Raw genomic sequence first — 23,903 nt, 5'->3', positions numbered from 1 at the left:
CTAAGGAATATCCTTGTATGAAGTAACTAGCCTAATTTTTTTTATAATGTTTTGTTGTCCACTATGTAGGACAACATTTGATTTCTATACTAATATAATTAAAATATTGCCAGAATTTGTTACTTAACATATTGTCTATATGGGCTTTATTATGTAGAATTTTAAGAATAATTTGGGATTTAACTTTACTTTTTAGGCTCGAGAATAGCACATGCTTCATGTTAATGTATGATACTGAAGGCCCCAAAGTTACAACAACATCTTTTAAGACCATAGAAGAGTTGTAACTGTAGGAGAAAGTTTGCCAGTCTGTTCCTACTAGTGACATCTTCTGTTTGTGCAGCTGTTGACTATAGCAGCTTCTCTTTTTTACTAAAAACAAAGGATCACTTCAGTGTTTGTGAGTTTTATTGTTGAACTCTGATATCTAGAATTGCACATAGAATAGAAATATTACAAACTTTGATATTTAAGGGTATATAGTGTATATATGTACAGATACCAGTTATAAATTGTGTGTGATACTTTTTTGACCATGAGTTGCCTAAGTTCATAAAACTCTTACAAAGTAAAATGAAACAAAGTACAAAAACTTATTGCAACTTTTGACTTGAGCAAGAAGTTGAATTTGTTTCCAAAGTAATTTATGAGTTGGTACTATTTGGCAGAGAGGTATCATGAAACTCATTATCTTTAAATCATTTTATTTCTTTATATTAGTATTATTTCCTTTTCATATGGAAATTTAATATAATCATATTCCTTGCATTTAAAAATTCCTAATGCCTTTTTTTGTTTGTTTTTTGTCCTAATGCCTTCTATACAGATCTATAAAACTGTTCAGAGAGTTCTCATATGTTCAGAAAGACTTTAGATTTTTCAAAGATATACTACAAATTAAATTTTCAGTATAGTTAAAATGTTATTTACGTTTTCCATTATCTGTGCATTATTGTTGAAAATCAACCTTTTCCCCTAATTTCCTCCTGGGGAAGCATTTATTAGATTAATATTTTATACCTTACACAAATGATTTTTGAGTTCTGTTGACTATCAGGGTGAAAATTAGGAACTTAGGCTATTAGCATTTGAAGGAGTTTTTGCCTTCAAGGTTGAAATTCAAGAAACCAGCTTCAGGTCACAGATACTGTATTAGTAAATGCAAGTGCTATCTCTGTTTCATATTTGGTTGGTAGTATAAAAGTAGATTTCAAAGTTTAATCAGGAAGGAAGGATTATGAATTAATACTGCTATAAGTAGTTCAGATTTCTTCTCTTCCCACTTCTTTGTTAAGTATTCTGAATATTTCCAGGGGACTCTTTATAGAGAATAATTTATCTGAATAAAGGCTATTTATTGAGCATATGAAGTCTTTAGATTTTATCTTCAGATTTTGGTGCATTTGTTACTGATTACCTTTGTGAGAAACATGCCTGATATTTATTCTGGGAACTCTGCCTTGCTCCGAACTTCCAATAATGCCATCCTCCTGGGTTTGTTGGGCAGAAGTTCTAGTTAGGACTACTGCTTTGAGGTAATTGATTTGAAAGATTGAAACATTGGATTGCATTTCATTTACTGTTTTCTGAAAAAAGTATGTAATATCTTTTTAGATTGTGGTGTTTATGTGGTTTTAAACATTCTACCTTTGCAGAATGTGCTTATAAATTTTTTTTGTAATTAAATTTCAAGAATTTGTTGTTAAAAACAGAAGGAAAACTGCATAAAAACAGTGTATAGCTAAATGAATTATAAGGTGAATTCCTTGTAATTATCACCCAAGTTAAGGTATATTGTCAGGCCCTCAGAATCTCTCTAGATGCCCTCCTCGTGATCACAACTCTCTTTCACATGAGTAATTTCATATGAGTAATTCCTATCCTGACTTTTATCCCAGATCTTTCTTAATTTTCTTTATAGTTTCATCACCCACATGTGCATCCTAAAATACTTTAGTTTTTTAAATATATCTTTTAAACTTCTGTAGATTTTTTTGTGAGAAAAGATACTAAATACTAAAATGGGGAGTACATATTCTGGATTACTTTAGTTTACTCAAGTGTCTACTGGGAAACTGAAGTACTCATTTTTTTTTACTAGTTTGTGAACCAGAAGTTTCTTGCTCATATGTTAGGTACTTTTTTTTCATTAATCTTGGACACTTTCCTTCCTTTTAATTAAACTATACTTACCTAATTTCCTGAAATGGATAGAAATAGACTGTTTTTTAGACTAGTCAAATAAATATAAACTGATTATCCTTCAGTACTCTGTTTAATGACTTTCCCTCCTAACAAAATTAGTTAAAAGCATTGTTTTGTCTGAAGAGATAGATTTCTTACTACCAGCTTTATTTTTGGACTCAAGTCTACTTCCTTGTACTCTTGATTGTTTTAACAGCTTTGGTTATGTAAGAAATGATTTCATTAAAGTGCAGTAACTTAAAAAAATGCAATAACTTTCGATAAGCCTTTCCCTGTTTTATTTGATGGCTTTGCCTTAATAGTCATATTTAGTTATTTTAATTTGACATTGCTATTCTTTTGGATGTTTTCTAATACTAAGGATATCTAATTACTATGTGTAAGCCCTGGCTCTTCCATTGTTAAACTGTGGATCTGTATTAAGTTTTTTGTTCCTTTATTAAATGTGTGGTTTACTTTCTCTTCGAAGAATGTCAAGCTGTCAGCTGAGGTAGAGCCATTTATTCCCCAAAAGAAGAATCCTGATACATTTATGATCCCGATGGCACTCCCAAATGATAATGGAAATGTTTCTGGTGTCGAACCAACTCCAATTCCCAGCTACCTGATTACTTGTTATCCATTTGTGCAGGAAAACCAGTCCAATAGGTAATTTGTTTATTATTATTTTCTTTTTTGTAGGGGATGGGTAAGGAACAGAAATTGGCAAGACATACTTCTTCATTTTTTCCTTTTGTAACTTTTTTCTTTTTTCAGGTTTATTTTATTATTATTATTATTGATGTCATTATTATTATTATTATTATTATTATAATCTCTACGGCCAACATGGGGCTTCAGTTTGCAAGCTTGAGATTAAGAGTCCCATGCTCCACCAACTGAGCCAGCCAGGCAACCCTCCATTTTAAACATTAAACATTAGCCATTTCTCTTTTTTTAAGAGAAGTAAATAAAACCAAATGAAGCAGAAATTTTAATTGTTAACATGGGTTATTTTCTCATTCTTTCTAAGAGGAAAAGTTTTTTGACTCCTGCAGTAAGTCATTAAAATTACTTTGAAATAAGTTGATACAAAGGGAGGAATGAATATTCAGAAAGTGGTGAATGGAAACCCTTTTTTAAGTTTAGGTATTTAATCATAATTTCCAGGACAGTTGGGCGTAAGAAGAAAATACCAAGGGATCGTCCTTAACATTGAAGCGCTTATGGTTAACATATATTTCTGGACTCTGATTCTAGTTTAAATTTAGATTCTGTGCTATAGTCACAGGGTGATTTAGCAAAAGCTTGCAGTTCAGATAATATGTGACCTGGTGGTTAGGGTGTAACTTGTGATAGTCACGATATCCTTTTTAACGCTGCTTAGACTATCTGAGTGATTAGTGCTTTGTTAGTGTAGTTCATGTTACTGCTGTATTAAAGTATTTTTTTAATGTGCTATATAAAGTACTTTCAGCCTTTCACAAGTAATATACATAGAAAATACTTCTCTAGCATCTGGGATAAATGGATGAGGCAGCTGAGCTCTAGCCTCTGCCCAGCCCCACAAAGGCAAAGGCAGTCAGTATTTCTGCACCCCTATATAAGCCATGGTGTGGCACATTAGTGTGCCAAGGCACATTCTTTTAGATATTCTCGATGTAAGAGATATGAGACCGCTAAGCTGCTGTATGAAATATGAACTGTTCAGCTTAATAATTTCTAAAACTCTGTAGTTTTTGGGATTGGACAAAGAGTAAGGGATCCTTCTCAGTCGAAGTTCGCATAATGTCAAAAAATTTTGACCTATATGGGGCTATGTTTAAAGCAACTTGAAAACCAAATTTAATAATACTATTATTTTTGTATTTGACAAAATGGCCTAGTATAAAGTACAATTAATTTTTCTTTTTTTTAAAAAACATTTTATTTATTTATTTAACAGAGAGAGAGAGAGAGAGATCACAAGCAGGCAGAGAGGAAGGCAGAGAGAGGGGAAAGCAGGCTCCCTGCTGAGCAGAGAGCCCGATGTGGGGCTCGATCCCAAGACCCTGAGATCATGACCTGAGCCGAAGGCAGAGGCTTAACCCATTGAGCCACCCAGGCGCCCCTCAATTAATTTTTCTTAACCATACTACATAATCTTTGAGAATTCATGAGTAAACCAGCTAGTGGATTAAAAGTATTTTTTTAAATTATGACAGTGAACATTTTTCCATTGTGCTTTGCTGTGGGATTGTGAGGAAAAGCTCAATGCTCCAGCTCCCCATGACCCCTCATTCTTCAGCAGCAACCTTTTGTAAGGACTGCTGAGACAGGAAGAGTCTTGGTGATGCTGCATAGGAATTGCACTAGGAAAGGCTCTAATGCTAGAGATAGGATGGCAATGTCAGGCTTGCCTCTTCTCTTCTTTCCCTTGGACTTGGAACCTGCTTCCATTGTCAAGGAGGGGAGCCAGGAAAAGAGCTTGACTTGGCCAGATGGTTCCGGGAGTACAGGAGAGGAGTAGAAGGCCTTGGGACTGAACTGAAGAATAAGAAGTGGAAGAATCAAATCACCCATTGTAACAGTCACCTTACACAGTGTTCACTTTACCCTGCTTTTTGCAGAGGCCATCACAGTGGTTAGCATTGCATGGGAACTTTGGACTCCTTTGTTTACACATCCAGCGGCTAGGGGTTTAACTTCTAGGCAGAAATACCTTGAGGAGGTTGAGGAGAGAGTTACAAATAAGAATGATATGTACTTTTAAAATTTTGCAATGCAGTAGATCATGTTGAATTGCTTTATACTGTCATTTAAGTTGTTACTACATGTATATAATAATCTCTAATTACAGCAAAGAAATAAGGTGATAATTTTATCTCCTTTTTATTATGAAGGCACCTTTCTGCACTTTTAAAAATTAAAATGCATTAAATTTTGCTTCAGCATTATTTTCAGACTTCTCAGTAGATTTGTTCTTTGTTTATTTGATTTTAACAGACAGTTTCCATTATATAACAATGATATACGATGGCAACAGCCCAATCCAAACCCTGCTGGACCATACCTTGCCTACCCCATTATATCTGCTCAGCCACCTGTTTCTACAGAGTATACATATTATCAGCTGATGCCAGCACCATGTGCCCAAGTTATGGGGTTCTATCATCCTTTTCCTACACCTTACTCCAACACCTTTCAGGCTGCAAATACTGTAAATACTATAACCACAGAATGCACTGAGCGTCCAAATCAGCTTGGACAGGTCTTCCCATTGTCCAGTCATCGAAGCAGAAACAGTAACAGAGGACCAGTTGTACCAAAAGTAAGTAACTTATTTTGATTGGCTTTTATGTTTGATATTTCTGTTGTTAATAATAATGGAAGTAATTTGCTACTTGTATTGATTAGCTTTGATGCTGAATTTACTATCACATTCCATTCACTGTTATAAAATAATCAAGGATAGAGCATTTATAAAATAATTTTTCCTGTTTTTTATTGTGCCTTATTCTTAATTGATGATATGATTTACAGCCATCTTCAGGTTCCTTCAGAGAGTTTTACGTAATCATTATACACAGGTATTTCCAAATTGTTTTAATTTAATGATAAAAATTGCATAGTGACACCAGTGTTTGTAAGTGGTAGTTTGGATCCTATGCCAGTGGTGTTGAATGACTAATGCACTTCATATATTTCAGTCCTCAGAAATCAGCAGGAGATACTATGGAGAACATTTGTGATTCATTCAATCCCTTCAACTTCATTGTTGCTATTCTGTGAATTTTTAGTAGCAGTAGCACTTTGTTATTCAAGTGTTGCTTTACTATATTATATGAATACAAGGTCTCCTTGAGCTGAAGAAAATGAAAGATAAATGTGTGAAACCATTCTTAAGATCAGCCTTTTGACTAAGTTAAAAAAAAAAAGGGAGACACAAAGGCCTTGAAAACACAAGAGATTTAAGGTTTATTCTAGGTAACTATTTCTTAACTAAAAGGTTACTTTTATATTGAGGCCTTAATGCAAAGCAAGTAAAAAGAAAAACATGTTTCTTCTCAGCAGTTTTGAGCTAATAGAAGGCAGACTGATTTCCTAAATGCATCTTATGGCTCTATCATCAAGGAGTTGATGCTTTCGTAGATTCCATTAGCCTAGTTTCTTCAGTGAAAAATCTTTGATGTTTTTTGGCACACTTTTCACAAATTAAAATACAAACATGCAGCACAGCTTGCTTTAAAAAGCTTTTAGTCTTTGTTCATTGAAACACTAGGTCAAGGGAAATTGTTTTGGGACCTCTGGAGAATGTAAAGAAACAATTATGGGAAATAATATAGTAGTATATAACTTACAGATGGTAAAGAAACATGATTTCTCAGAGTGCCTTTCTGGCACTTCACTTTAGGGAGTTAAATTCAGAATTCTGTTGTATAAATTGCTATTAAGTGATGAATACTCCTGTTTTGAAAAATGAAGGAAAGGCTCAACTTTTTTATATTTTGTTTTTAAGCTCTAAAGCAGAAATTTTTTGGATTTTCTTACTATCATGAAAGGAAAATTTATCTCTTGGATGAGCTACTTTTTTAGTACCCTTTTTAGTACCTTTTTAGTACTACCTTTTTAGAACCCCTCTAAATAAAAATTTACAAACCCTTATATGACATGATTATACTTCTATCATTTATTAATTATTTATTGAGAAAATATGAAGTATAAGTAATATAAGATGTATTAATATTTTATTAGTCACGGTAGTGTTAATAGTTATTTGAAAAATAGTATTAAAATGTGTATCTATATCATTTAATGTATAATTAAATGCAGATAATGTCATGAATTCCTAACACAGTAACCCTCTTTCCCCATGGGTTGGGAGCCACTAATTTAGAGCATACATTTAGGTGTGTTTCATAGTGGCTATGTATTTTATAATGTAGTACACTGAGTAGGATTTTAAATTATTATTTTTGTGTGTGTGTGCTTCAATCAGCAACAGCTTTTACAACAGCACATAAAAAGCAAAAGGCCACTGGTGAAAAATGTAGCTACTCAGAAAGAGACAAATGCAGCAGGTCCTGATAATCGATCAAAAATTGTGCTTCTGGTAGATGCTTCACAACAAACTGGTAAGCAAGAGTGTTTATGTATACATCATTGATTTTCATCTGTTTTCTTGTATTGATTTTATAATTGTGGACTGTACCACATTTCAGGATTCTAGACTTTCATCCTTTCATTTATCCTGCCACTTTGTGAAATTCTCTAGGAAGGATAAAAGCAGTCCATATCCATAATGTTCTTTCAGCTTGTTTGCTGGCTAATGTGCAATTTTGAGGAGGATTTGAGATGTCCTTATTCCCGTGTAGTAGTGGAGCAGTTCAGAAATCAGAGATGGAATGTTGCAGACATTGTAAGAATTTGAGGACTCATTTTGGCAGAAATCAAAATTGTATGTTTTTATAAATAGTTTAAAACTCTTTATAAAATACTCTAATATTATATAATATCTTTATAGAAATAACTTGGCAAGTTTTCTGTGCCACATTTTAGCATAGATCTAAAACAAACATGAGTGGCACATATATCCTATCAAGCAATTAAGAATTTTGTACTAGTTGGATATTTTTTGTCCAGAGTTTATTAGAAGACTATATATAAACTTTAAGGAAGCTTTATTCTGGTAATAGATAAAAATTAATATTTTCCAGTTTATATCATTAAATTCTAGTTTGTATCTCTGATCTCAGCTTAATGGCTACAGAGTAGATAACTCTCTCCTCACCCATAGTCACTGATGCTAGTAAAAATTTTTGTTAATGATCCAAGGCCAAGAATTAGATCTGCTCAAAGGCACATTTACTTTTTACCCCTCTGTAGTTTCCACTCTGACTTAAAATAAATTTGGTGGTGCATACTTTCTTTCATTTGGGTTGCACCTTTTCATTTGTGACATCAATTCGGGTTTTTGGTCTTTTTTTTTTTTTTGCAATTGCTTAGATCCATTAGGAGTAAGAGAATCTGGGAATCCATTAAAAAACAATCTTGTTGCTAGTATAGTCATTGTGTGTAGTTTGTAGTCATAAAGCAGTAAGATTAATGGTCTAACAAATGCTTGGAGAGGCTATAGAAAAGAATCACAATGTAATACATTACAAAGTTTTCTATGTTTTGGTTATTCCTAGTTATAGTGACTTACTTCTACATGCTTTAAAGCCTGGGACTGCTTTTAAAAATCCTTACTTCTTTAGTTTGCTCATTTAGTGACCACAAAGACAATCTTCTGAAGCATAAGCATTAGAAAATGAATAGATGATCCATTAGCAAAACAAAAAGGCAGCCTACTGAATGGGAGAAGATATTTGCAAATGGTATATCCAGTAAGGGTTAATATCTAAAATATTTACTCAGTACCAAAAAACCAGATAATCCAATTTAAATTGGCCAGAGGATCTGAATAGACATTTTTCCAAAGAAGATCTACAAAAGGCCAACAGACACATGAAAAGATGCTCAACATCACTAATCAGGGAAATATAAATCAAAACCGCAACAAGATATCACCTTACCCCTGTTAGTGTGGCTAGAATAAAAAAGACAAGAAATAACAAGTGTTTGTGAGGATATGAAGAAAAAAGAACCCTCATGTATTGGAAATGTAAAATGGTACAGCTGCTATGGAAAACAGTGTGGACATTCCTCAAAAAACTAAAACTAGAAATACCAAGTGATCCAATAATTCCGTTACTGGGTATTTTACCCCCCCAAAATGAAAACACTCATTTGAAAAGATATATTCACTCCTACGTTCATTGTGCCATTATTTACAATAGCCCAGATAAGGAAGCAATCCAAATGTCCATAAGTAAATGAACAGAGAATGGATAAAGAAGATGTGGTATGTATATACAATGGAATGTTACACAAGCATAAAAAGGATAAAATCTTGCCATTTGCTACAACATGGATGGACCCAGAAGCTATAATGCTAAGTGAAATAAGTCAGATGGAATCTTAAAATCTTATATGTGGAATCTTTAAAAAAGGGGGGAAAAACCCTTGCAGAAATGGTCCCATAAACACAGAGAACAAAAATTGATGCTTGCCAGAGGGTTGGGAGTAAACTGATGGTAGCTACACTTGTGGTGAGCAAAGCGTAATGTATAGACGCTTGCAGCATCACTATGTTGTACACTTTGAACTAATGTAATATTGTATGTCAACTATGCTTTGATAGAAGTGAAAATGAAAATGAAGGTAAAATTTGATTAGAAGATAATACCTTTTATCAGTATTCCTACTCTTTAGTTTTTTTCAAAGTCTGAGGATTTTACATTCTATTAGTATTTTTGTTTAATTTGTTTTTAATTTCTGAGGATTAATTGGTATCAGTCACAGATATACTGAAATATTAGAACTTAAAGGAACTTGTAACAAGTTTTTATTCTTGAACATAAGCTTGTATTTAATGAGCTTAACAAGAATACTAGGTATAATATACAAAAGTGTGTTTCAGTGTGTTACAAACAAAATTTGAGAAAAGATGGCATTTATAATAGCAACAAATATATGTTTCTGGGAATGAACTTTGCAAAAGATATACCAGACATTTATGCAGAAAATCTTAACTTTATGGTAGGACATTAAAAAAAAACAACAACTAGATACCCTGTTCGTATAGGACAATTTGATACTGCGGATGTCATTTTCCCCAAGTCAGTACTCAGTCTGTAGATTCAGTGCAGTTCTAATCAAAATTTTAATAGGAATTTTTTTTGGAACTTGATAAACTAATTCTAAAAGGATCATTTGTCTGAAAAGAAAAGAACTTTTTTTCTAAATATCAAGACCTATTAAACTATCTAACTTCTTACAGACTTATATAAAAAATGCACTATACAAAAGTTAGAACAGGGGACCCAGAAACAGATTCACATGTATGTGAAAACACGTGGAAAATAATAGAGAGAGCATTACAGAAGCCTAATTTACACCCCATGCAAATCTTTTTAGGTGGATTAAGGACAAATGGGAAAACCACAGTAGAAGAAAATATAAGCAGATATCTTAATGACTGCAGGGAGAGAACTATTTCTGAAATAAATTCTATCAAAAGTGAGTGAAAGAATAAGCCACAAACTTGGAAACGATTTTTACGATGCCTTTCACTAATAAAGTATTAGTATGAAGACATGAAAAATTCATATGAATGAATAAGAAAATGATCCCACCTTGTTCTCAGGGCCTTGGAACACAGCACCAGGGGGCTGAAACAGTGTGGCGGGACTATAGGAATCTTTCCTTTGACCCAATTGTCCTTCTCCTGTTACTATATCTAAAATGGATATATTTCCCTAGAAAGAAAAAGACTGTTTGAAAAAGATCCAGATTGCAGTAGCACACTGAAAGCTTCCTAATGTTTAGTAACAGGTGACAAGAGAAGTGTAGAACATCCACTCAGTGGAATAATATGGAGCCTTCTCACATTATAATTTTGAAGAACATATACATAATATTAAATAGCCCAACTCAAAATTGTGTTGATGCTGCATAAAAGTTATGGGCAGAAATACAGAAAAAGGAAAATTGTTATTTGTTAGGATAGGAGGACATTGCAAGAGTTTTTTAAATGTCTTTTGATTACAATTTCTGAAATAGAAAAATAAAGAGACAACTTAGTAGAAAAATAGGCAGAAGTTAAACAATCCAAAAATAAAATTAAGCATTTCACAGAAGAGAAAACAGTAGTGGCTAAAAGCATTAGAAAAGATACCAAACCTCATGATTAGGCAAGAAAATACAAATTTAAACTCAAAATGAGCCATCTTTTTATATCTAACAATTGACAGAAATTATAGACTAGCAGACAGTATCAAGTATTTGGTGACTATATGGATCACTGTGGATATTTATATTTATATTTATATCTTGCTTGTAACCTGTTTTAAGCAGTTTGACTGAAAATCATTTGGCATTACCAAGTAAAGTTGAGTATGTGTATCCCATAAGGCCTAACAGTATTCTTTAATAATGCAAAACCCCAAAACAGTCCCAGGCGTCCCATCAGTGGTACATAGGATAAATACTGTGTGGTATGTTCATCATACATAGGCATCCTAGATTCCAGTGACATTAATGAATTACAGCCACATGCATTAGAATCTCAAAACTGATGTTGAGGGGATGGGGCACACTGGGAAGCAGGTCACAAAAGAAAATGGACAGTATAATTTCATTTTTATAAAGTGAAAACTGCAAAATTATATGATTTATGTTTTAGTAATACAAAAATCCATGAAAAAAGTATTGTAAAAAGTGAGAAAATGATAAACACAGAATTCCATGTGTAGGTAACTTCTTGGGGAGGAAGAGGATGCAGTGGTAGAGGGGGTATGCAGGGGACTTCAAAAAGATTGGTATTGTTACTTTTCTTTTGAAATGGGTAATGGGTGGTTTGTTTTAATATTTATACAAATATTTTATTCTCTTGTCGTAATAAATACATGTCATAAACCAACTTGTCAGGAACATCTTACCTTTTGATGATCTTTCCCCCAAAATTTTTACTTGTTTTCTCCATTTACAAAGTTAGGTATCTTTATTTTCTTATGACCTTAATGATAATTTAACAATAATTTATCAGTTTGGTCCTCAAAAAGAGATGTCACACCTTCCTTGCTTTACAGATTTCCCGTCAGATATTGCTAACAAATCTCTCTCGGAGAGCTCTGCCACAATGCTCTGGAAGTCCAAAGGCAGGAGGAGAAGAGCGTCCCACCCGACTGCGGAATCCTCCAGTGAGCAGGGGGCTAGTGAAGCTGATATTGACAGTGATAGTGGCTACTGCAGTCCCAAACACAGCAACAACCAGCCAGCAGCAGGGGCTTTGAGAAATCCCGATTCTAGCACCATGAATGTATGTAACATTGCTTTGATTCCTTTATTGGTCACCTATGTCAGTATTATCTTTATATCTTCTCTAAAGCTTAAGTATCTATTTTCATTAACAATTCCTGTAGTTATAGAATGGATTAAAATGTATTTTGTATATTAATATGAAAAATATATATGGAGAAGTGTTTTTCTCAGATTGTAAATAAGCATGCTTCACGCTAGACTAAGTTATGAAACATGTTGCAAGGCATATGGTATTGACTCTTAAGCGGAAAATAATTGTCTTTTTGTTTTTATTTTTAGCATGTGGAATCATCTATATGTACAGGTACTTATTTTCTGCATAGTGTTTTTGCTATACTTTCTTCTTTGTCCATGTCAGAGCTTTGCTTTCAATCATGAAGCCTGCTGATACTGTAGAAAAAATTAGAAATCTTCCAAAGAGATTCACGTTACTTTGAAAGTACAGTTGGGCTGATAAAACTTGAGAATATTTCTCCCTTGAGAAATTGGGGTATTCTGCAAGGTGGCACTTCTATTACTAAGAATTGGAATACCACTTAAATTTTGTAGAGAAATTTGCAGTTTTGTGTTTATAGTGACTGACTTTCAATATACAAAGTTAAGGGATAATTTAGGTTTTGGCTTCTTTCATAAATAAATCATATTTTTAATCTCATTGGTTACAGGTAGTGTAAATTGGTCCAATGTAACTTGCCAGGCAACTCAGAAAAAACCTTGGATGGAAAAAAATCAGACATTTTCTAGAGGTGGAAGGCAGACTGAACAAAGAAATAATTCACAGGTAATTTGAATTAGGTTGGAGAAACTTGAATTATTATAAATGGTATAGTGGTCTTGAAGGGCAGTATCCTAAATTTTTTTTTTTAAAAGATTTTATTTATTTATTTATTTGTCAGAGAGAGAGAGAGAGCGTGCACAAGCACGCAGAGTGGCAGGCAGAGACAGAGAGAGAAGCAGGCTCCCCGTTGAGCAAGGAACCCAATGTGGGACTCAGTCCCAGGACCCTGGGATCATGCCCTAAGCCAAAGGCAGCGGCTTAACCAACTGAGCCACCCAGGTGTCCCAGTGTCCTTAATTTTTGAAGATGCATTTTGAATTACATAATCATAAAATACCATGATACCTGTAACTTTAAAATGGCTTAGCCAGTAAAGTTATTATTTAATGAAACAAAATGAAAATCTTGGTTATAGGTGATATGTTTATAGGTGTATATTGTGCTATTTTCTACTATATTGTATTTAAGAAATAGATTTGGATATTTCATAGTTTTAAAAAAGAATATCCTCAATCCTGCTTCATCTGCCGTGACTTTTTCTTATCCATATAAAAAATTTAAAAACATTTTAATGCCACAAATATTGATTCTTTGAACTTCAGGACTGTGGCCTTGTTCATGTGTCTTTACTGTCTAGTAAACACCATAAACACCATAAGCTATGCACTCTGTGCTTGTTGCAGGGCCATAGTAATTGCTGCCTCATGCTGTAATGTAGCCAGACTGGGTGGCTTCCTGGTTTTGGGGAACAATATCTAGCTGCCATACAGCTGAGCAAGTTATATACTGCTATGGATTCCCAGTAACTATCTTCTTGAGTTGATTGTCTGTGAAATCAGGGATTTGTTTGTTGGTCAGTGTTTTTTCCTTTTCAATTTTTAGATAGACTTCCTGGATTCCTTAAATCTAGTTAAGGTATTAAAAGTATCATATGAATAGATCTGTGGATGAACTGAAATAAGAGTAAGTTACTAATGGATTAAATAGACCAAATACTTGCCTGTTCATTTGCTTCCCTGAAATGAAGGACGTCAGCTGCTCCCTAACATTAATTAGACTGTCAGGAAAACAAGCAGAATAATGCCCTTTCCCCTATGGTTATTGCAAAAATGAGTCATTGTTGTTTGTGGCAGCCATGAGAGGCAGTCTAGCTTTATTTGATTAGAAACAAAAGAGCTAAAACAAGAATTGTTTATATAGATGAGATAAACAGAATCTATAAAATGTTTAAGTTCTGAAATTTTATGTTGAAATTGTAACTTGTTAGACGTTTGGTATCCATAACCCACTGGAGAGGAAGTAGTACAGCTATTGAGCCTCCAAACTGGTGAAGAACAATAAAAGAACAACAAAAAATGATGCAAATACATGTAATATATTAGGTTTTGCTTATTTTGTATCTCTCTTCATTCCAAAAGAACTGGAGCCAGATGTTGAATAATGTGTTTTCTACTTCTGATGTGTTGTTAATACTTATTCTTAAGTATGTGTTTGATTTGTGATGTGCAGAATCTTTTTTTTTTTTCTGTTAAGTCAAATATTTTCCCCTTTTGCGATTTCTGATTGTTTTTAGGCTTGGAAAGTATTTTAGAGATGACATATTCACTTGTATTTTCCACTACCTTTTTATAGTATAATGTTGCAAGAACTTTTTATCTGAAATTTATTTTGATGCATGATACAGTGATGTAGATTTTCAAAGTAGTTAACCAGCTGTTTGAAAATCATAATCCATTTTTTTCTCTCATTTGCTAATTTCTTATGTCTTAGGTGCTGTTTCTGGGCTGTTTTATTCCATTTATTAGAATTTGGTACCTGTACCATGCTGTTTTCCTTGTGATTTTTAATATTTTTACTATGTTTTAACACTTGGACAGGTTCTTCCTATAATCTGTCATAACCTTAATTTTAAATAATGTACAGAATCTAAAAATTTAAATTTTCAAAAATGGTTTTATTTTGTGAATTGGTTGAAAAATAGAAGAGATGAAAAGATTATATGATGAAAAAAAATCTCATTTTCACTCTCTACCCTTGTCTTATCTTCCCTATCTCTGCCCCACTTTGAGTAGTTTCTTATGTATTTTCCTAGAGTTTCTTCATGTCATTCTAAATACAATTGTGTATCTTATGTTTTATCCACTCTGTTCTGTGCTCTGCTTTCATCACTTAACAGTGTATCTTGGAAACATTTTCATAGTATCACAGGAGGGCTTCCACAGTTTTTAAAAAATAACTCGTGATGTTTGGAGTATGGATATACTTGTTGATTTCTGTAGTCTTCCTATTCATGGACATTTGAGTTGTTTGTAATTTGTTGCTATTGTGGACATACTGCAGTATCGTTTAGAAATGTATATGTATAGCAATAAAGTAAATTCCTAGATAAGGGACTGCTGAGTGAAAAGGTAAAGCCACTTCGGTTATTTGATAGTATCGGCCAACTGTACCACTTAAGTCTCAACAATAATGTGGCGAGTGCCTTTTTCCATATAGCTTCAGAAATCATGTGTTTTCAGGATTTTGGATTTGTGCCAATTAGGTGGAAATGGTGTATGAATGTTGTTGAGCATCTTCCCATGTATTTATGAGCTGTTCGTATTTTTTTTGTTAACTTGCCTGATCATATCTTTTGCCCCTCCCCCTTTTTTTGGTATCTTGATCTGTTTTTCTTCTTTTTTTGGTATATTTTTAAAAACAATTTCTCCATCAAGCTCTTACCAGATTTTTTAAAAATTTGGGAGCCTTTAGTTTGTAATATGAGTTACAAATATTTTGCTAGGCTTTCATTTTTATTTTTGACTTTGCTCACTATTACTGCCATTTTTGGCCAGTTTATGTTTTAAATAGCATTAAAAAGTTTATATATTGAATTTATTGTTTTTTGTTTTTGTTTTTTAAAATGGCTTCTGAGTTTTAATGCTATGTCCTTACTCTGAGGTTATAAAGGAATTGCCTGTTTTCCAATAGTGTGTTTTTATTCTTGGGTTGTTTTTTTTTTATTATTTCTTTTCAGTGTAACAGTATTCATTATTTTTGCACCACACCCAGTGCTCCATGCAATACATGCCCTCCTCCTTAATACCCACTACCTGGCACCCCCCGCCCCTTCAAAACCCTCAGGTTGTTTTTCAGAGTCCATAGTCTCTCATGGTTCACCTCCCCTTCCAATTTCCCTCAACTCCCTTCTCCTCTCCATCTCCCCATGTCCTCCATGTTATTTCTTATGCTCCACAAATAAGTGAAACCATATGATAATTGACTCTCTCTGCTTGACTTATTTCACTCAGCATAATCTCTTCCAGTCCTGTCCATGTTGCTACAAAAGTTGGGTATTCATCCTTTTATTCTTGTTTTTTATATTAAATCTTTATTCCATTTGGGTTTGTCTTGTGCATGGTGTGAGATGTAGTTCCACTCCATATTTTCCAAGTGGCTACCCAAATCTCCAGCACCATTCATTGAAAAGTCTGTCTTTTCACTGATTTGATATTACCCACTTTCAACATCTATTAAATTCCCAGGTATATTGAAATCTAGTTCTAGAATTTCTGTTTTGTTCTGTATTAATCAGTAAATTAATCTATCAACTTAGGGAGGGTGGATTACCTTTGTGATGTGGCATCTTCCTATGCAAAAAACTATATGTCTTCTTATTTTTGAGTCACCTTTTTAGGAGGTAATTGGTATACGTGCAAATTTAGTTCTCATGAACTTTGTTGGGACATTAGTTTGGGGGTTTTAATTTAATCCTGGAGCTTTATGTCTCCCAAGTATAAGAAATCAAGTTCCATTTGTTTTTTTTAATTGCCTTAGTGTTTGTAGCAACATTAATACGTATTTAGTAAATGATTTACAACAGGGTTTATTTTTGGATATAATTTTAATGCTTTTGGAGAGCAGGTTTACATTTACTTTTTTGTCATAGTGACTGTCCACAGAAATGCAGAGTTGTGCTCAGGAATTATTCTCTTACTTTTTGGTCATACCTGTCTTGGGACTTGAGTATGAGTACTCATTTCAGTGTTAATAATTTATGTGAATTAACTTGTTTTCTTTATTACCTAGACATTAAAATTGCATTTGTTTTACCAGTCTTGTATGAGCTTCTTTTCATGGACCTATTTTTAAAACATTTTACAAAAATTGCTAAAATAGTGAAGTTGAAGTAATTTTATAGAGAACATTCATACAGCTACCAGTTAGAGGCTAGCTAACATTTTACTGAGATTTGTTTCATCGTGTGTGTATTCCTCTGTCCATATCTCTATCTATGTTTTTGAGCCTATTTTAAAGTGAGGTAGATATTTAAAATAAAGAAACTGTTGGGTATCTGGAAGAATATTTAAAATTAAGAAACTGTTGGGTATCTAGTCATAGGAAGTAGCCCAGTTGTCACAGTGCTTACTCTAAGGAATAATTAAATTTGGTATATGACCATCTTCTCTGGCTTATTGTTCTGCCATGTAACCTGCTTCCCAAAAGAGTATAAAAATTCTGTTTCTTAAAAAAAATTCTATTCCTTATCAGCAAGTCTTTTTAGACCAATTACTTAGTATGGGAATTGCTAGGTGGTTTTCATGTCTTTGTGTGCATAATTTTGATTTCATCATTAAAAACATGTGTATTAGCACCTTCTGTTCTAGATCTGCTTCAGGTTCTGTTTATTGTTAGAATTTGGGGATAACTGGTAATGAAGATTATACTTTTCACATCTTGTAGGTGTCCTGGTTAAGAGAGGTATTTCATGTTATCTGCATTGGGTACTTAAGAGGAGGATTTTGAAATATCTTAAGATTCTTACAAATCTTGCCCTTATGACCATTGAACATTTCACAGATTTATTAATAGGATAATTTATAGATTGAATGAAAATTTTGTTCTAAACCTGTTTTCTTGGAAATAAGTTTTAATTTTTAACCTTTCCTAAAAATTGTTTTTTAAAAAAATAAAACCACAGATGTGAGAAGACTTATAATAGTTTAATAGGGTAGTGTGCAGTTTCTTCCAATGAGAATATGTTGCAAAACTGCAGTCCAATGTCACAACCTGGATATTGACATTGACACAATGAAGAACAGAGCCATCACTGCAGGGATCCCTCATGTTTCTGTTTTATAGCCACATTCCTTTCCTCTTCTGGCCAGCCTCTCGTTAACCCCTAGAATCCACTGATCTGTTTCCCCCTTTCTATAATTTGTCGTTGCAAGAATGTTTTATAAATGAACTCATATAGTCCTTTTAGGTTTGGCTTCCTCACTTGCATGGCTTTCTGGGGTTTCATCCAGATTATTGAGTACATCAAGTTTGTTCCATTGGGCGGCTGACTGTTGTTCTGTAGTAGGGATGTACCCTAGTAAGTTTAACTGTTTTCCCAATTAAGGACATCTGAGTTGTTTCCAGTTTTTGGCTATTACAAGTAAAGCTGGTTAAACGTTCATGTATGAGGTGAGGGGGAGGAGGGAAGCAACTTGCATTACCACATTTTTTATTTCCCTTAAAATGATCTTGTCAAAAGCTCTTTAAGAAAACTTCTATAGTAAATTATGCACTTTATGAAAATTCATCGAGTTGTATACTTTTGTGTACTTTTCTATAAGTATGTTATACTTCAGTAAAATGTTCACTTAAATAATATATTTTTTTCTTTTGGTGCTTGCTTAGGTTGGATTCAGATGCCGAGGACATAGTACTTCCTCAGAAAGAAGACAGAATTTGCAAAAGAGACAAGATAATAAGCAATTAAACACCAGTCAGTCTCACAGAGGCGACTCAAATTCTGAGTCTTTATATTTCGAGGTATTTTTTCAGGCTTTATTTGTAAACTATTATAGCAAATGTTCCCATTAAGAAATTAATTTTCGGGGCACCTGGGTGGCTTAGTGGGTTAAATCCTCTGCCTTTGGCTCAGGTCATGATCTTAGGGTCCTGGGAACAAGCCCCACGTCAGGCTCTCTGCTCAGCAGGGGAGCCTGCTTCTCTCTCTCTCTGCCTACCTCACTGCCTACTTGGGATCTCTTTCTGTCAAATAAATATATAAAATCTTTAAAAAAATTAATTTTCTTACATTCTGATAAGTACTTTTTATGACTCTGTTATTAGATCATAAATTACTCAGAAGTATTGATTCATTTTTGGCCAGGATATGTATAGTTAGTGTAGTAGTTATTAATAGTTAATAATAGTTAGTAATGAAGTTATAGTTAACTTTATTAATGTCTATTTTTATAATTTTCATCATGAGGTAACTTGTAGAGGTAGAACTTGATTTTATGTTGGTTTCTCCCAGTATGAAACTTTCTCCCTAATTTTTATTATTATTGTTTAGTCTCTTTGTCAAGTTTTTTTTAGATTTGAATGGTTTGGTCTAGGTAATTTGTGCTGCTAGCCAGGAGAATCTTGGAGAAGAAAAGAAAGTTAATTTATTTTCTCTAATAGGCAGAAAGTTTGTATTCTGCTTGGAGTAGTTTTTTTTATTCATCTAACTGACTCTTATTGGAGGCCTGTTGTGTGTAAAATAAGTTGCTGTGAATGATACATTAAGTGAGTAAACACAGTAGCCTTAGGAAGGTTGCTGTATAGTAATGTAGATGCATACACACCTAGTACTTGCTTAGGTGTGGTTGGGGTTGAAAGGAGGGACAAGTCCCTTTGGGTTTGGAGTAGGATAGAGACAATCTTTGGAATAGACTTTAAAGAATCAGTAGAATCTGGTTGTGTCAGGATAGTGAACAACATCTCAGGTAATTCATTTGAATAACTCATTTTTGTTGGATCATAGTTTTTGTAAAATGGGTCAATAGGTGGAAATTAAACTGGAAAATGTGCTTTAGGCCAGAGACTAGAAATGAATAATATGTTAGATAAACTCAGTAATCGACCTAAAGGACTTGAGAGTGCATCTCTATTCAGTTATCGAGAACATGTAGCAGATTTATTATTTGCACTTAACCATATAATTGGTTCCACCCTTATACTTAAAGATATTAGATACAATTTCCGCTATAAAGGAGGATATTGGTTAAGAAGTTACTTTGAATAGGGTTTTCTTTTAAGTTTTTATACTTTTAACCTTATTGACAGGTATGTGTAGTATTACAGGACAGGGAATATATTTATGAAATTCATACTAAGCTTTCTGTTGAAAATATTTTCCAAATTATCTGAAATATGATAAAAACCCTTTTGTATTTCTTTTCAATTATGTATTCTTTTTAAAAATAGAATTAATTAAAATGGGATAGTAGGCACAGAAATCTGAAGAATGGACATGAACAGATATGCCCCCACTGATGAATAATAAAGTTAGCTATGTTGTAGCATGTGAGAAATGAGATTTCCTTTTTAAGACTGACTCAGTCTAGTATTAGAATTTTAAAAATTACTTCCCCATTTTTCATTACTCTTAAGCATTATAAAGCATTTTTCTTAAAGAGTTTATTGATTTGAACTGTTTTTACTTAAAATGTGAAATTATTTCAGGATGAAGATAGATTTCAAGAACTAAATGAGAGTGGAAATGTTAAAGATGAGACTATTCAACAGAAACTTTCTTCAAAAGTAGTAAGTGACTCTTTAAAAAGATAAGCAAAGTATTTGAACATCCTTTGAACTGTGGCTATGTTGAAAAGTATTATAGGTTAGCATAAAGACATGTGGGGCACCATGATAGAGAAGAAAACCATGTATTTGGCACTTAATATTTATTTTCAACATAGCCAGAACAAAGATACTTTCCTGTAAAATCCATAGTTCTGTTGTGGACAAGAAAACACCATTAATTGAATCATATCATTCAGCATACAGTCCATCTCCTCTGTTGTCGCAAAACTTTACTTGGGAGTTATTTTGTTCTCAGGCCAAGATCCGGACAAGTGTCACCAATTGCATTAAGCAGTTTGTCTCTTTATTATTTCCCAGTCTGGAAGGATCCACCGTCTCACTCTGTTCTTTATGGCATTGAATCCTCAAAGATTCCAGTCCAGATATAGTATAGAACATCCCACATTCGGGATTGTCTTTCCTTATGGTTAGACCTTTGTTAAATCACTAACAAATGTTTTTGTCTGGTTATCCTAGTTGGATGATTTACCTGAAAACTCACCAATCAATATAGTTCAGACTCCAATTCCCATTACAACCTCAGTTCCTAAACGTGCAAAAAGTCAGAAGAAGAAAGCTTTAGCAGCAGCCCTTGCCACAGCTCAAGAATATTCAGAAATAAGTATGGAGCAAAAAAAACTACAGGTATTTTTTCATATTTATGAACAGATGTAATTGGTAGGTTTGGCGGGGGGTGCACAGAAGGAGTGACAGTCATCATAAATTGCCACACTTAAATGTCATCACAAAAAATAAATGTTCCATTTACCTTGCAGGAAGCTTTATCAAAGGCAGCTGGAAAAAAAAATAAAACCCCTGTGCAGCTAGATTTGGGGGATATGTTAGCAGCTCTGGAAAAACAACAACAAGCGATGAAAGCACGGCAGATTACTAATACCAGACCTCTGGCATATACAGGTGATTTCACTATCTGAGCAGTTTGCTCTTTGGTTTTGGTAATAGTTTTTGCTTATTATCAATGTTAATTGCATCTATCTAGAAAATCCAGAGTCTACTCACCAGCTCCTCTCCTGTTACGCTCGTAGCTCACATGCTGGTATTAACACCGTAGTAGCCCACTATTACCTCCTGCAGGCTATCTTAAAAGGAGTGATCTTTTAAAAATATAAACAGGATTATATCACTGCACTGCTCAGACACTCCAATAGCTCTTGATCTCACTTGGAGTAAAGCCAGAGTCCTAAGGCCAGATCTTAGCTATCCTATGACCTTCCCCCCCACCCCCAATCACCATTCTCTCTGACACAAACTGCTCTAGCCAGTCGGCCCCCTTGCTGTTCCACAGATACACCCAGCATGCACCTAGCTCAGTATCTTTATGCTTGGTATGTCTTTACCCTGAAACTCTTTTCTTATATACCAGTGTGATTTGTTCTCTCATGTCTTGTAGGTCAGTTCACATGTCAGTTGGTATATATTATGAAGTAGCTTATGTTTTTCTTCTCCAGGGGTTGAAATAAGAATCATAAGTAATTTGGCTTTATACCTTTTAAATTGGATACTGGGAAACATAGGAGTTTTGATCAAGGGGTGTGTGCGCACGTGCATACATGCGTGTGTATATGTGTGTATGAGAGAGAATGACTGATTTGGCTTTCTACTGAAATGGCAATGTATATTTTAGTAAACCTTGTCAAATTTAGAGCTCAGCAGCTGTTATGTGCTCCCTCATTTCTTTGCATAGCCTTTGTTGTAGAGCGAGAGGAATAAGATAAAGGAAAGGGAAGGACACCAACAAAAAGCCTGATGTTAAGAGGCAGAATTGGAATATTCTCTTTCTTCTGTTGTATGTAAAGGGTCTGTTCTTTTTAGACAAAAAGATAATTAACAGTGTAGAACTTTAATTCTGTCTGCAAAATGTTTAAATCTATAGCTAGTTTCCTGTCCAGTATAAACCTTAGATCTACTTAGTAAAAATAATATTGGATGTGTACTAAGCTTTTGAGTTGAATGTTGTTGAGTTGGGGAGAGTAGCAGTTACGTCTCCTTAAAGAGTAAAGAGGACTGTAGCAGTGGAACTGAGAGTTAGCGGCGTTCTGGAGGCGGTATGGCCTCATGGCAACAAGCAGGGGCTTTGGAGTTAAGCTGCCTGGGCTTGAATTCTGTTCTTCCATGCATTTCCTTGGCAAATTATTTAACTTTGCTGTGCTTCAATTTCCTGACATTAAGGTGGAGGTAATGATAGTACCTGCTACAGGGTTGTTTTGAAGAGTCAATGAGGTGACGCATATGAAGTGGTTAGAAGAACGTCTGGGTTATAGTCACTTGATAAATGTTAACTGATTACTATGGAGAAGAGATTGTTAACCTGTGATACTTCAAATGGCTTCATTGTTACAACTTTGATTCATTGACCACATGCTGATATCTACAACTATAGATATCTACATGGAAAGCATGGTGTCAAGGACTGTGGAATTATAGATTAAGGTATTCCTGTGGTCAAAGGTTTATAATATAATTGAGGAGAAAGACATAAACAAATAACTAATAAAGAACAGTGCCTTAGGAAAGATGCCAGCCAAAGTTTTGTGAACTTGCAGAAGAAAAGAGTGATTTCTGTCAACAGGGAGAAATGGGGAAGACGTTACAAATGCCTTCATGTAGATAACATGTGGACTGGGCTTTGAAGGGAGAGGATTCTTACCAGATGGAAATGAGATTAACCTCTAACCTGCCACTAGTGTTTAAGTTGGAAAGCATTGATTACAAAGAAATTTACTTTCTTGGGAAGTCCAAGAAAAGAATGAGACTATTCTAGATATATGAAAGGATTGTGAGGAATTGGTGGCAGTTTTTGTTTTAAACTGATGGAATGTGGAAACAGGTCAAAGATGGCTCCATGACTCCAAACTCTCTTAGTTAGAGGACTATGGTGATTATGATGATATCAAACTAGGATCATAGAAGAAGATGTTGGGAAGAACAGACTCCAGCCCTGTTGTATTTGAAATGCTATTTAGGGACAGTCTAGTGGTTCCTACTTAGTATGCAGTTATGTATGTTAGAAGTCAGTGAGGTTTTGGGTTTTTTTTTAAGATTTTTTAAAAAAATCTGTTCTTTTCAGATAGAGAGGGAGTACATGAGCAGGGGAGAGAGGCAGAGGGAGAGGGAGAAGCAGACTCCCCACTGAGGAAGGAGCCCAACATGGGGCTCAATCCCAGGACCCTGGGATCATGACCTGAGCTGAAGGCAGATGCTTAACCAACTGAGCCACCCAGGGACTCCAAAGCCCATGAATTTTAAATAGAGATGGATGTGTAGCCGTGGAAATGCATAAGATTGTTGGAAGAAAGTAAAGTTAGTAAAAATATGTTCAGGGATAAAGCCTTGTGGAATTCTCAGACTTAAAAGATAGCAAGAGGAAGAACCAAAAAAATAGGTTTGAGGAAGAGTAAGAAAAATAGGAGAGTAT

At 34.2% G+C, this 23,903-nt stretch overlaps 1 protein-coding gene across 1 annotated transcript in view; it reads left to right on the top strand.

The window, feature by feature from the left end:
• Positions 1–23,903, top strand: part of SECISBP2L (SECIS binding protein 2 like) — a 58,311-nt gene that overhangs the window by 6,277 nt on the left and 28,131 nt on the right. The window contains exons 2-11 of the mRNA XM_080809316.1: positions 2,675–2,853; positions 5,170–5,494; positions 7,163–7,298; positions 11,856–12,085; positions 12,367–12,391; positions 12,753–12,868; positions 18,530–18,664; positions 20,348–20,428; positions 20,945–21,112; positions 21,244–21,385. Coding sequence (XP_080665442.1) covers positions 2,675–2,853; positions 5,170–5,494; positions 7,163–7,298; positions 11,856–12,085; positions 12,367–12,391; positions 12,753–12,868; positions 18,530–18,664; positions 20,348–20,428; positions 20,945–21,112; positions 21,244–21,385 — 1,537 coding nt within the window. The remainder of the gene's footprint in view (positions 1–2,674; positions 2,854–5,169; positions 5,495–7,162; positions 7,299–11,855; positions 12,086–12,366; positions 12,392–12,752; positions 12,869–18,529; positions 18,665–20,347; positions 20,429–20,944; positions 21,113–21,243; positions 21,386–23,903) is intronic.

This window comes from Martes martes (genome assembly GCF_963455335.1).
Source record: "Martes martes genome assembly, chromosome: 7".
NCBI classification, from domain to species: domain Eukaryota; kingdom Metazoa; phylum Chordata; class Mammalia; order Carnivora; family Mustelidae; genus Martes; species Martes martes.
Note: the sequence above shows the minus strand (reverse complement) of the source record. Positions and strands in the feature narration are given on the sequence as shown.